Source organism: Rhizoctonia solani, chromosome 6 (genome assembly GCF_016906535.1).
Source record: "Rhizoctonia solani chromosome 6, complete sequence".
NCBI lineage: Eukaryota > Fungi > Basidiomycota > Agaricomycetes > Cantharellales > Ceratobasidiaceae > Rhizoctonia > Rhizoctonia solani.
In genome coordinates this window covers 1-12,599 of record NC_057375.1, presented here as the reverse complement: position 1 = coordinate 12,599, position 12,599 = coordinate 1, and the positions used below count along the sequence as shown (strand labels likewise).

At 41.0% G+C, this 12,599-nt stretch overlaps 1 protein-coding gene across 1 annotated transcript; it reads right to left on the bottom strand.

Annotated features, from left to right (window-relative positions):
- Nucleotides 1-6,247: 6,247 nt before the first annotated feature.
- On the bottom strand, nucleotides 6,248-12,463 carry RhiXN_05494 (SNF2 family amino-terminal protein; the record flags this gene model as incomplete). The annotated part of the gene is made up of 9 exons (XM_043325310.1): nucleotides 6,248-6,350; nucleotides 7,845-7,981; nucleotides 9,334-9,831; nucleotides 9,895-10,068; nucleotides 10,529-10,670; nucleotides 10,763-11,247; nucleotides 11,318-11,593; nucleotides 11,655-11,914; nucleotides 11,974-12,463. 9 exons carry the CDS (start codon nucleotides 12,461-12,463, stop codon nucleotides 6,248-6,250), a joined length of 2,565 nt encoding a protein of 854 aa, XP_043180742.1.
- Nucleotides 12,464-12,599: the final 136 nt, after the last annotated feature.

Genomic DNA, 12,599 nt, shown 5'->3' with positions numbered 1-12,599 from the left:
AAGCTGCATACATTGTATGCAACTATATCACTTGCCTCAAAGTAAGGGTGAGTCACATGACCACCTACCATCCCACCCATACAGAGCTGCATGCATTGTATGCTATCATACCACCCATTATAAAGTAGGACTCAAATGACCACTTGCCACCCCTCCCACACAGAGTTGCATACAATGTACCAATCACACTCACCACACCATGTAAAATGATAGCATGATGACTGTTAAAGAATAGGGCATTTGGACTATCTAATGATATACAGAATATAGTAAAGCAATGGGTAGATTAAGTATATATGGATATAAATGGTAAGAAGTCAGCTATATAAAGGTAGACAATATTATTAATCAGGGTGAGCCCTACACTCAACAAGTAACAAGTAATCTAGCAAATACTTGCAGATGCAGGTGGTTGGTGGTACCAATACCTATAGCATGAAATATAATAATGAGTCTCAGTCACTTACTGTTATCTATCTGAATTTATCAGCAATTTGTTTGACCAATATTGCACTTAACTAGAGTGGATATGCTGCTTTCAATGCCTTAAACTCTCCCCACTGAATTACTCAAGTGGTGCAGGGTTACACTAAAGCCTTTCCAAGCCACCCAGTGTCTGTTAGGACCTTACTGAAAGCCATATGTGCCACAATACTCTACAGGCTAAGCTAAGTGAGCTAAAGAGGCTAAGAAAGTAAAATAAAGCACTCTGAACTAAGAGAAGAGAAGATCTAATGGTCTTTAGGTTTACAAGAGGGATAAAAGTTGATGAAAGTGGGTGAAAGATGGGATGCATTCAAGAGTCTCCCTCAGGGGCTTTATATACCCCAAAGGGAGCACAAATAACTATATACATGATGTACAAAAAGGGAAGTTACATGAGAGGTACCCTCTGAACTATTTGATACATAGGAACCTTGCCAAGACCATTTAAGGACAATAAGTCCCAGTGAGAGAGGCCTAGAGTTATTTATAGAATGTTCTAGTACATTTATGACTAAAATCCATTAGTCTGAATGCTAAGAATTGCCTTTGGGCATGTTAGGAACTCATAGAAAGCACCAGAAACTTAAATCATTAGTTGCTCCATCAGTTTGGCTCAGAATCAGACAACTGCTTTCAGGAGGTGAGATGCCAGCATAGCCAACATAGTGGTAATTGTCCCCATGCTAATATACCTATTTACCACCAAGATATTGGCATTGGTGCACCCTGCCAACCTTTGGTGCTTATTTGTAATTACTAAATGCTGGCACTTCCATGCTTATTCCTAGTACTTGTCCTATGCTCTGTAAGTACTGCTCCTACATATAAATATATGGTACAAAATATACCACAATTTTTAGAAATGATAGTAAGCCTAGTTTGCATAGATTGACATGTATATTTGCAAGCACAATAAGGAAGTAAGGTATAAAATGTCCTATAGCACAGCCAGTTTTTAAATGTAGTAACTTTCACTCCCATATCTGGATAGAGTAGATAAAATTACCCTAGTTTCCACTAGTTACTATTGTCAATAAGGGGTACATATGTCTAAATTATCTATTTCACTATGGTGTGATAAGATCTTGAAAATCAGTATATCAGTAATAGACATCTTTTTCTAGTATAATTTGGCCTGAGAACTACAATGTTGGTATGCTTTCCTCTGTACAAATCAGACCAATGGAGAATTGATATTTAAAGTTAGCATATATTGGCCTTGATTTCAGTTCAATTTGTACTTAAATACACATTTTATTTTCAGTATTTTAACCTTATACAGTGTTTCAAGGCATATCCCCCCTAGTTTGTGTCATAACCCATATCTGCAAGGGTTGTGACCATATATATCCATTGTCAAAGATATATATAGTATATGTGATGCACAGTGATATATGAATAATATATGTTGCTGGGGGATGTTGCACTCCCCCTGCCCCCCTAGCTGCAGGCCAATGTTAAGGCCCTTGGGCAAGGTCTGAATAATATATTATTATAGAAGAGATTATGTCATCCCCCCCACCTCAGATCCGTAGTAGTTTAGTATAGTATTTGATAAAGGACTGTAGGGGGGGAGGTCATGTGACCCTGGTGGACTGTCAGTCTCTAAGTCATGAGTGCTTAGAGTAATGACAGTTCTGACTGCATATATGTGAGCAAATGCAGCCTTCTAAAGACTGTGGAATATCCTATTAGTAGGTGGCTTGGTCAGGAGACATGCCAGCAAAGGCACGGGTCATGACAGTTTGGACATATGCACATGTGTAAAGTAGCTGGGTCACTATTCTAATTATTTTGGATGGCTCTTGGGTCTCTTTCATAGCGGCTCCAGGAGGTTAATTAGCAATCCTATATAGTGGGAGCAGGCAAGAAAGAGTTGTATGCCTCACCTCCTTATGTAGTCCTGTTATGGAATAGGAAATAATAGTAAAGGACTGCAAAGTAAAGAAGAAGAAAAAAAGCAAACACAATTTAGTTTTGAGATGGTGTAGACAGTTATTTGTAAAGCACATAGAAAGACTCCTTGATTTCTCCCATATTTTCTACTATTTTTAATCATGTAAATACTTGAAGTATTAAGGCAGAAACAGTCCTTTGGAGGAAAGACTTAATAACTTAGGTTTGGCTGAAGGGCTGTTCTTAAGTAAGCACTCTGCTTTCCACAAGCTACTAACCTGAGTAGCTAAGAGGAAGGTATGGGCCTCACTAAGAGCACAGCTTGTTTCAGCCTTTCCCTAAAGTGTCTTTATGGGGGGAAGGATATTTTTAGAACTGGAGGCTAACTCTTATAAGGCATGGCTTTATGAGACAGGCTCTCACTTAACATCTCAGCTCCATTCATCTTGTCATGTACCTTACTCTACTGTATATAGTAATCACAGGCCTCTAAGGGTATAAGTAGCCCCTTGAACTGGCCTTTTTGAATGCATCTCAGTTTTACATCCTCTCTCAGCCTAGTGTGACTCTGAAGACATCTTCTATTGATTTCTCTAAGTATCATACATATTAAAGCAGCCTCAAAGTTCCAAAGTTTGGTGCATGCAGCCTCTAGGACAGTCCCAAACTATACAGGGAACTGTTATGGATATGACATTTCTTCATTAATCTGTACTTATTTTATTAATTACACTAGTAATCTTACAGTAAACAAATGAGATAAAGATGCAAACTGAGGTTTTCAAGGTCCCTCTACCCAATAGTGACCTTTACAAAACCTATAAACCTCAGGAATACCCTCAATATGCAATGCCTTTTGCATATATGCTGTTTTCTCACTCATTTAAATATATATAAATTCAGATGAGTAGATAAACAGTAACAAGTAATATTTCTCTTGTTTGTAGTATTTATTATTCAAGATTCTATCTTGTGGCTACACACAGAAATATTCAGGGTCCCCCCTGTTGCATAGGCAAGTGCTCCAGCGCTTAATCAGCCCTTAAGCACCAACGCACTAAATGTGCCTTTTCTCCATCACCCGGGCATCCCACACTGCCGAATTGCTTGCGCTTAGGTGCGCCTGTTTGTGCGCTCCAGAACGCTGGGTCAAACTCCCAAAACGGACAACATTTGGCAGAGTTATGCCCCATTTACTGTAAGTACCCAATGCAGCAGTATCCTACCTTTGGGACTGTTTACTCCAAGGATGAAACACTTAGCCTTGGGACATCTAAGGACCCACACAGGTAAATACTGCCTTGGGGCAAATATTAGGATTTGTTGTTTGTTTACTATGTACCAAAGTATTGGCTCCCTCAAGTGTTTCAGTTGCCACATGTACCTCCTGTACCCCCTCTTGGTATCAATCATGTATATACTTGTTTGTGTGCCTTCTCAGGGTATAAAAGGACCCTGTGAAGATGCTTCTAATGCATCCTACTTTTACTCTTATATATTGACATATACACACAAGCCTTTAACAGCTTATCTGCACATGTACTTTAGTGATTGACTCACTGTAAATAGCATAGGAGGTTATTTGGCACATTAAGACCATAGGCCAGTCCCAACAGACACAGGGTCACCTATTAGTGTACTTACTGCAACCCTGTGCCCCTTGACTGTCACAGTTGTTGAGTTCAACATTGAGTATAGTGCAATGATACTGTAAGGATTGTTGTGATTGAGTGATAGTGTTTCAATCCACCATACCCCCTATATTGTAGATAGCTTTATCTACAATATCTCATGAATCCTAGATCTATTTTAGGTAAGCCCCATAAGTCTTAAGTCTTACTTAAGCATATATAAGTCCTATACTTATTAGGCAAATCCTATAAATCCTGTACATTAGTCAGGTAACCCTCTTACTTAATGTACTATCCCAGAGACCTTAAGTATACATACCCTTAGTCACTTAGGCTTAAGTAACATTAGTCTAAGGTACTATACATAACCAACCACCTGCACTTGAAAGTTGGTAGAGTATTTGTTAGGAGTTGTTATTCCTGATAACCTAGCCTATATTGTGCATATATTCTGTGCATATATTCTGATTCTTAATACTAGTTCTTGGTTATTCCCATATACATTTTGTATATAGTAATTCATTCTTACTCCTGTACTTACACAACTCTTAACAGGAACCTAGAAATAGCTTGGTTGCAACCCTGCTAAAACTTCCTGGCAGTATACTTAGTATTTGGTGCTTCTAAAACATCCTTACCCCCTTGTCAGCCATTGGAGACAGGGAAATAAATTAGCATAGATCTCAATAAAATTACAATGAGCTCCAGAGACTAATATTTAGGTTATACACTACTCTACTTGTACCTTGCATTGCCTACTACTTAGTAATACTCCTATTACTAGTTATTGGTAGAGGTCACCCTGATGATAAGTACCTTGTTCCCTTAGCAAGTTAATTAGTAACTTTAATATACTCTTACTCCCTTAGCTTTAGACTTCTTCTATTATTTATCTTGATAAGATTATTACCTTTTATAGTTAACCAGCTACCATTTTTATCTTTCTCCCTCTTTTAGTATCTTACTTTCCTTTTAGAGTACATTTAATTGCTGCTTATTTTCCCTATCTATAACAGCAAGGTGGAAGACAAGAATGTGGAATGAGGGTGGTCTATGTGGGGATCAAGCAGGTTAAAAACTTAATGTACTATGACCATGGTGTAGCTGTGTAAAATTGACTGTTCAGTATCCAGCTCTCCTGCAAGTTGACAGGCCTTTTTACAAGTAAGATAACCATTCAAGCAAAGTCCATTGTGCTCCTTCTTGTAAATCCAACCATAGAGCTGATGCTCTAGTTTTAGTAGAGTTCCAGATCATTAGCATCAGGAAATTGGATAACACCTTGCAACACCATGTAGTTATTATCTATATTGCGTTGATTATGAGGTGTTTGGCAGTTGTGCATGCCTTCTCAAGGGTGGCTGATACTATGTGTACATTCTGTCAGGGCTATAAGAGTTTGACAGACCTATAGAAGGTTTGACATGGCATTAATTGGCTACCAAGGTATAGATGCACAATGTCCACCATGCCACAGTACAATGTAGATTCCAGGCTATCATGTAAGGGAATAGAATGTTACTACTGTTATGTACATATGACATGCTAGAAACAAATGCTTATTCAATAGTCATACTGTACAGGTCCCATATCTTCTTCACTTTTGAATCCCTCACTCTCCCAATCCTGTTCAGATGGTTCATCTCCCAAAACATCCTCTTCTAATTCAATTTTGACAGTTTTTTGTTTGTAGCATTGTTCACATTGGTGTTGGTGTTAGTGTTGGTGTTGGTTGCATCCTCATCTGATAATACTATTTGCTGATTGGGATTATCCTCTGATTTGTTTGTAGGCATGTTTCCCTCCAGCCTACCATTGTGATGCCCAATAGCTTTGCCATGGTATTATATCATCATATCTCTCTCAACAAACCTATAATGTAATTTAGACTTGCAACCAAGAGTTTAAAAATATAATAAGAGTAAGATTGTACCTCATTACATACCAATAATTCCAGTCACCTTTCTCATTGATATATTGTGCCATTTTTGACTCTCTGTATAGGTACTCATAGGTTGTTCCTGACTCCAATGCAGGAATAAGGTGTACCTCTCAAACCACCTTGGAAGGAGAAATAAAGTCAAACAGAGGTTAACTCTCTGTGTTGTCTGGGTTGTCAAGGTAGTATGAAAGGCGTTCAAGTTGCTTAGCCTTCCACCCCAAACAGCAGGATGTGTCATATGCCAACCAACACACCCATAAGAACTCCAATCTTTGAAATGGTAGCTGAACACTCATGCAGACTTTGCATGAAATATTCCAAGAACTTGGGCATAGTAGAATGGGTGGTTGCTGTTGGTACCAGAAGCTTCCACTAGAATGAACTGTTGCTCAAAGCTGGGATGGATACAGTCAGCACAGCAGCGCATATCATAGGATGTATAGTTGATTCCTAGTAGTGCATGTTTGTAGATCCAGTTGTGCTGAATTCAGAAGCCATACAAAGGCTCCTCTGAGTGCAATCCTCCAGGGCTAAGACAGGAGCTTGCATGCAAACATAAGCAGAAAAGGAACATCTGTTGACATGAGATTCATTCAATGTTGCATTGATAGACATTATCATTAAATGGATGTACATTTGTTGCAGGATCATTCAACAAACAAGACAACCATGTTGGTCAATGAATAAACTCTTTTTGGCTTGTGGCTATATCATTGTGACTATTTCTATTTGAACTGGACAGAAGTGCCATGTCTTGAACTTCCAAAGGGACTTGTATGCTTGAATCTAAACTCAAATTAAGGTTAAGCTCCTCTTTCATTTGCTTGAGAGCTGTTTGAATATGCTCCATACTTGTAATCTTTGGTGTAGTATCCTTTTGTTTATTGCTTTGTTCATAAATTTCCTTCACACAATGGTGTTGTAACTTGCCCTGAGATAAAACTTTGTAAATAGTGATGATTATTTCAGAATCAAACTCACAATTTGTGTAGAATATAAATCGGCCTTAGCAGCTCTATACTACCTTGGTACCACAATTTGTGATAGGATCAGAAAGCCTAGCCGTTGTTATCTTACACGCCCAAACCTGCAACCAGAGCCTTGTCTGGCGCGGTGATTGCATGGGACTATTGGTGGAAGGGATCGGGCGACTTATATTTACTTTGTTCCAGCTTGATCAGGCACGCGTCGGCGTTGGTGGCCTTTGGAAGAGGCCCTGCAAGCTCTGGGCAGCCCCCCAGAGCATGTATGCGCACATTGAGTCTCATTTATCACACTCACACATTTGCACGTAGGTATAAGATGTGGACCCTGAGCCATTTAGAACGCATTATGAAGTCTAGAAAGGGGGTACCCCCCTCTCTAGATTTCAATGACAATCCTCATGATTTAGAATTTAGACTTGCAGGCCAAAGTCACTTCCAGCGGATGCAACGTAATTGGATTTGTTACCAGGGTCTCTATTTACATCCAAAGAATCTAGACCGCTCTGACTTCTAAATTTTGTTCTAGATTGCCGATTTTGCCTTACGGGTAGTCACCCAATGTCATATATGAGTATATAAAGAAATAAAATCAGTAGCCTGTGACATGTCTGGCGTGTTTGGCCCCACTACTTGTGCGCGGATGAGGTCCTTGCAAGGTATATGGGGCCACGGAAACAGGGGACCTTGGAACAACGGTTGCGTTTACATGACCACCTCATTTTTGAGGACGCCAGAGACCATTATTACAAAGGTCAACATTTTATTGTATTTTTGTGCGTTGCATGCATGTGTTACAATGTGTTTGTGGTACGTACAAATTGTGGTCTGCATACAAAATGGCTGCCAAGACTGGACCCTGAGCAGTTTAGAATAATTTAGACTCACTTGCATGTCTGACCTCACTTCCAGAAGTCTGGAAGGGGGTCCTTGGCGGCTGTTGGGGCGGATGCTAACAAATTTGACTTTTGGCTAGGGTCTTTATTTGCATCCAGAGAGTCTGGAACGTCCAGACAGCTAAATGATGCTCCAGATGCCAGTTTCTACCTTACGGGTAGTCAACCATTGGCTTGCTTACTGGTAGTCACCCAGTGGCAGTCAACTGTATTATGATTTTAGTAATAAAGTCTATTTTACATGGACTGTTCCTTATGGAAAGGTGATACATGAGGTCCATGCTCTGGCAGAGCCTAGCACAGCTTCCCCTGTGCAGGCCAGATCCGTCCTGTCCCAACGGACCAGTTTAGGACAACAAATTTAGAAGAAATCCTTATGGAAACATACCCAGTTTATAAGTTGTGATAGAATAGCATAGTCAACAGTAATATACAAGCTTGTAAAACATGGCAGGGAAGCGGTTAGGAAGATAGACAATAAATGGCAGTAGAATTACTTCTTGCCATTTACAAGGTGGCGATTAGCTAAGAGCCGTGAAGCCTTCAGACTGAACACCTTTTTTTGCACAGAAACTCCACTCAAGGGAGTTGGCGCAAGTTGAGCTTGGCCTACAGCTGAGCTAGATGGGCCCTGTTGTTGAGACAATGGCTCCAGAAGTGCACCTGAAGGCTTTGATGATACCGTTTGGTCTGGTAGGCCCACTGTAGCGCTTTCAGAACCCAACAACTTGTTCTCTGTAAGAGAAGGGATTCCTTGAGGTAAGACATCATCCCTAGTTCTGCTTTGCACAACGGTTGTCACTTGTTGACTGTAGCTCTGTTCTGCTGAGCAGTCTTTAGCAGCTACGTTTCTGACAGACTGATCTACAGAAGATGAAGCCAAGCGTATTTTGGCTTGAATAGATCCTAAGGCTACAAGACATCACATTGTCAATTTTTTCAGCAAGTCTGTATGAAAAGCGTTCTCACATTCAATTGTTTTTTGTTTGCTTGCGTGTTGTGAGATCCCACTTGCATGTTGATGAGCCCCAGATGACTGAACAAGCTTGGCTATCTTGACCTTGTCTTTACCTTTTTGCTGGGTACTTGTTATTGTGGCAAGACTGTTTGGATTGCGGTGGGAGTTGGTTATGTCTTGGCAAGTTTCTCAATATATGTTCTTTCTTATATAGCTTGTTTAAGAGGCAATAATTACTTACTTGTTTGACCTTGTGCTGTTGTGCCACTTTGTACAGAAGACCCTTGGGGGGGAAGGAGAGCATCCACACATGAATCTATGTAAATCAATGAACATACTTAATTAATAACATTGCGGATCAACATATCCTAAGATGACTAACCATTATTTGGCAAGTTATCAATAGCATGAGGCTACATGGCAAGGTGATCAGGATCAAAGACCCACTGTGCTTTACTACAATATTGCACTAACTATTGATATTAATGACTGGAATATGCTGATTAGTGCTCAGAAAAGAAGCTGACATACAAACACTTACCATAGCGCTTAAAGAGTTTCCAGTCAGACCAGAATCAGGGGTGACTGTTTTGGTCTGTTCCAGTGCAGGGTCAGCTGCAGTGACAGGTGTTGTTCTGTGCCCCAAGTTGGACGTGGAGGTCTTGACTTTGGTGCGCTTTGGAGCTTGGCTGGCATCCTTTGTATCTGTGCTGCTGTTGTTTTTGCGCTTGCGGCTTCCTACTTTAGATTCTGAGGCTACTACTGTGTGCCCAGAGTCTACCAGATCATTACCCTCAGAGTCAGACTCATCTTGACTGTCTGAGTGAGGGTTGGCTATGTTGGTATAGACATCTTGCAAGGTTCTGCGCAAGTTTAGAAAATGGTCAGACAGCTGTGCCTTACTGTCAGCATAAACATTGAGCGCCAAGTCTATGCCTTCTGGTGCCATGATATTGTAGACAACCGTATCCTGCTCTTGCCCAGGGCGATCAACCCGGCCCATGATCTGGTTGAGTTCAAGCCCTGACCAAACGCTGCTCTGCCAGTCATTACTTATGTCAGAAGATATCATAGGGTATTTCAAGTAATGATTTGCACATACCACAATGATTACAACTGAGGCTTGGACCAAGTTTAGCCCAGCTGAGCCAACATTGCTGATGATCATAATCCGGCAGTTTGGGTCATTTGCAAATTTCTCAACTGATTGTTGGCAATGGTTGGTAGCCATGGACCCATCATATGAGACAAATCCTCTGCCCTTCAGAGTAAACATCTGACCAAATTCAAATCATCAGTTATGGAGTCTGAGATCATTAGCTAGATGTAAAGATACTCGCCTTTGCAAGCAACGCTTGATGCTGGTGGAACTCCACATAAATCAAGAACTTTTGAGGTTTTTCACTTGGTAAAGGCTCCCAAACAGCTCTTGTCTTATCCACAGTACCATCCTCTAAAAGAACCATTGGCGGTGGATTACCATCCCAGAACCACATCACCAGATTGTATACGCATTCCATTCTGGTTGATATCATTTGGTGAAGATTTTCCGCAGTCCAATTGTCAGTGATATGGTTGGTCAGAGTGCCGCGCTCAAGCTCTAAGCTCTCTTCTTAGAAGCGCAGCTCTCCCAATTTAGCCAACATGCCAGCAAACTTTTGATCAATGAGAAAATTCTTTTCGACATGGTTAGCACTTGTCACACTTGTTGCGCCCCATTGTTAGAATTGACTCACATGCCACCTAATATTCTTGCAATCATTGCGTTCCACTTGTCCCTCAGAGTCTAGCCCATCTTGTTCCTCCTGTTCTTCACTGGCGGTTTCTTGCATTTGCTTCCCCTTCTTTTTAGCTCTTTGCTTGTTTGCCTGTTTCTTCCTATGATGGACAGGTAATGCTATCAGTCATCACACATGTATACTGAACAAAAAACAGCAGTTGTAGATAGTAGCAGAAATGAAGATACTTACTTTGTGGTTTTCTGTCGGGTATGCTCCTGATTAATCAAATGTTGCATTTCCTTCTCCTCTTTGTTCATTGGGGACCAAGCAATGAACTTTTGAACAAACGGAAGATCCAAAATTCTTTTTCCTGCAAAGTCCAGCAACTCACTTGTACGACAGATCATGATGGGATAAAGAATCAAACGCAGGATGTTGACTGGTTGTTTGGATAAATGGATCATGCGGAGAATACTTTGCTGGTCCTCATTCTTGTATTTAGCCCGAACGTCATCCTTGATTTTAGTAGCACGAGGATCTTGGGAGCTGATTTTGGCCAATGATAACACTTCTTTCACTTCTTTCTCAATAGTTGCTTCCACAATTGCTTTGCTGTTGAGTTGCCAATTTTTGCTGCCGTCCACCAGCATTTCTTGCACTTCGTTCCAAACCTGGAGGCCCTTGTCACCAAGTAGTGGCTGGTAGCGTAGATTTTGTGCAAGGGCAAACAAACACTGTTACATATAGATGGCGCGTATGGTCAATAACAAAAAGACTTATAGACAAAAAATATCTGCTTCTCACCTTGAGTGCGGTAAATAAAGGTGTGGCTGTTGCACCAATGACCAAGCATGAAGACTCGCTAATGAACTGGACCCCTTGTTGACTATGACTACTGTTCCGGAGGTTGTGTATCTCATCAATTGCTGCTACCCGGAAGCGCATACCAAACAAGGAGCCTGCAGCATTGACACCAATTTTCAATGCAGGTGCCTCTCCCTTAGCCTCGTGCTCCTTGGCATCCTTGCCTTTCAGCTCTGGGGGTGGTTGCAAGCATTGTTTAGCCTCCTTAGAGATTGCCTTGAAAAATAGTCATAACTGTTTTGTTATCTAAACTTTGGCACCATTTAAATATACTTACCGAAAGGTCTGCTATAATAATCACTTGCCCTGCATGCTCCAAGTTTTGCCCAGCTGCTGTCTTGTATGGCCCTTTGGGATCACTGAAAAAGGTCTCCAGGGGTCCATTGTCAACAGTGTAACGAATGACAACAAAACTGCCAAGCTGAGTGAATTTGTTCCATTGTTCAACCCATTGGTTTCCAAGCGTACAAGGAGCAATTACAATTGATGGTAGGTTAGGGATACTCTTTTCACCACCAAAGTAGGGTGTTCCATTATCTATGAAAGAAAGCATTTAGCTCAAGCAGGTACCAAATATATTGCAAGTAAAAGCTTACCCTTTGTAAATGCAGGCGGCGCAAGATGCTGTTCAACTGGAAGCTCCTGCTGTTTGTAGTAGTGCTCCAGCATGCTAATAACACCAATGATTTGGACTGTCTTCCCAAGTCCAACATTGTCACATAGTAAAGCTGGTTGAGCACAAGTCCCTGTTCTCTGTGTGAATGCACCTTCCAAAATCTTGAGTGTCCCTACTAGCTGATGCCAAAATGGTACGGCACGGGTTTTGTGCTGAGATGTAGAGCTGTTCAGAGTGTTGTTGGCACCAGGTTCTGCAAATGGGAATTGATTTGCTCCAGGTAAGCCCAAGAGATTCCACAGGTGTTTGGCTGAGAATGACATGAGATGCGCAACACCAATGTCATGGCTTCCTTCTGCCAAGTTATGCAGACCAGCAATTCCAGATTCAAGAACAGGAAGCTCAGACTCATCCAACAAACCAATGCCATGGCAGTACTCCTCAAGGTAGTAGGCATAAGCTGCTTGCATCTCGGCTTTGGTTGGAGCTCCCTGCGCAGACTTGACCTTTGGTTTAGAAGTCAGGTTAGGTTAGGTTAGGTTAGGTTAGGTTAGGTTAGGTTAGGTTAGGTTAGGTTAGGTTAGGTTAGGTTAGGTTAGTTAGGTT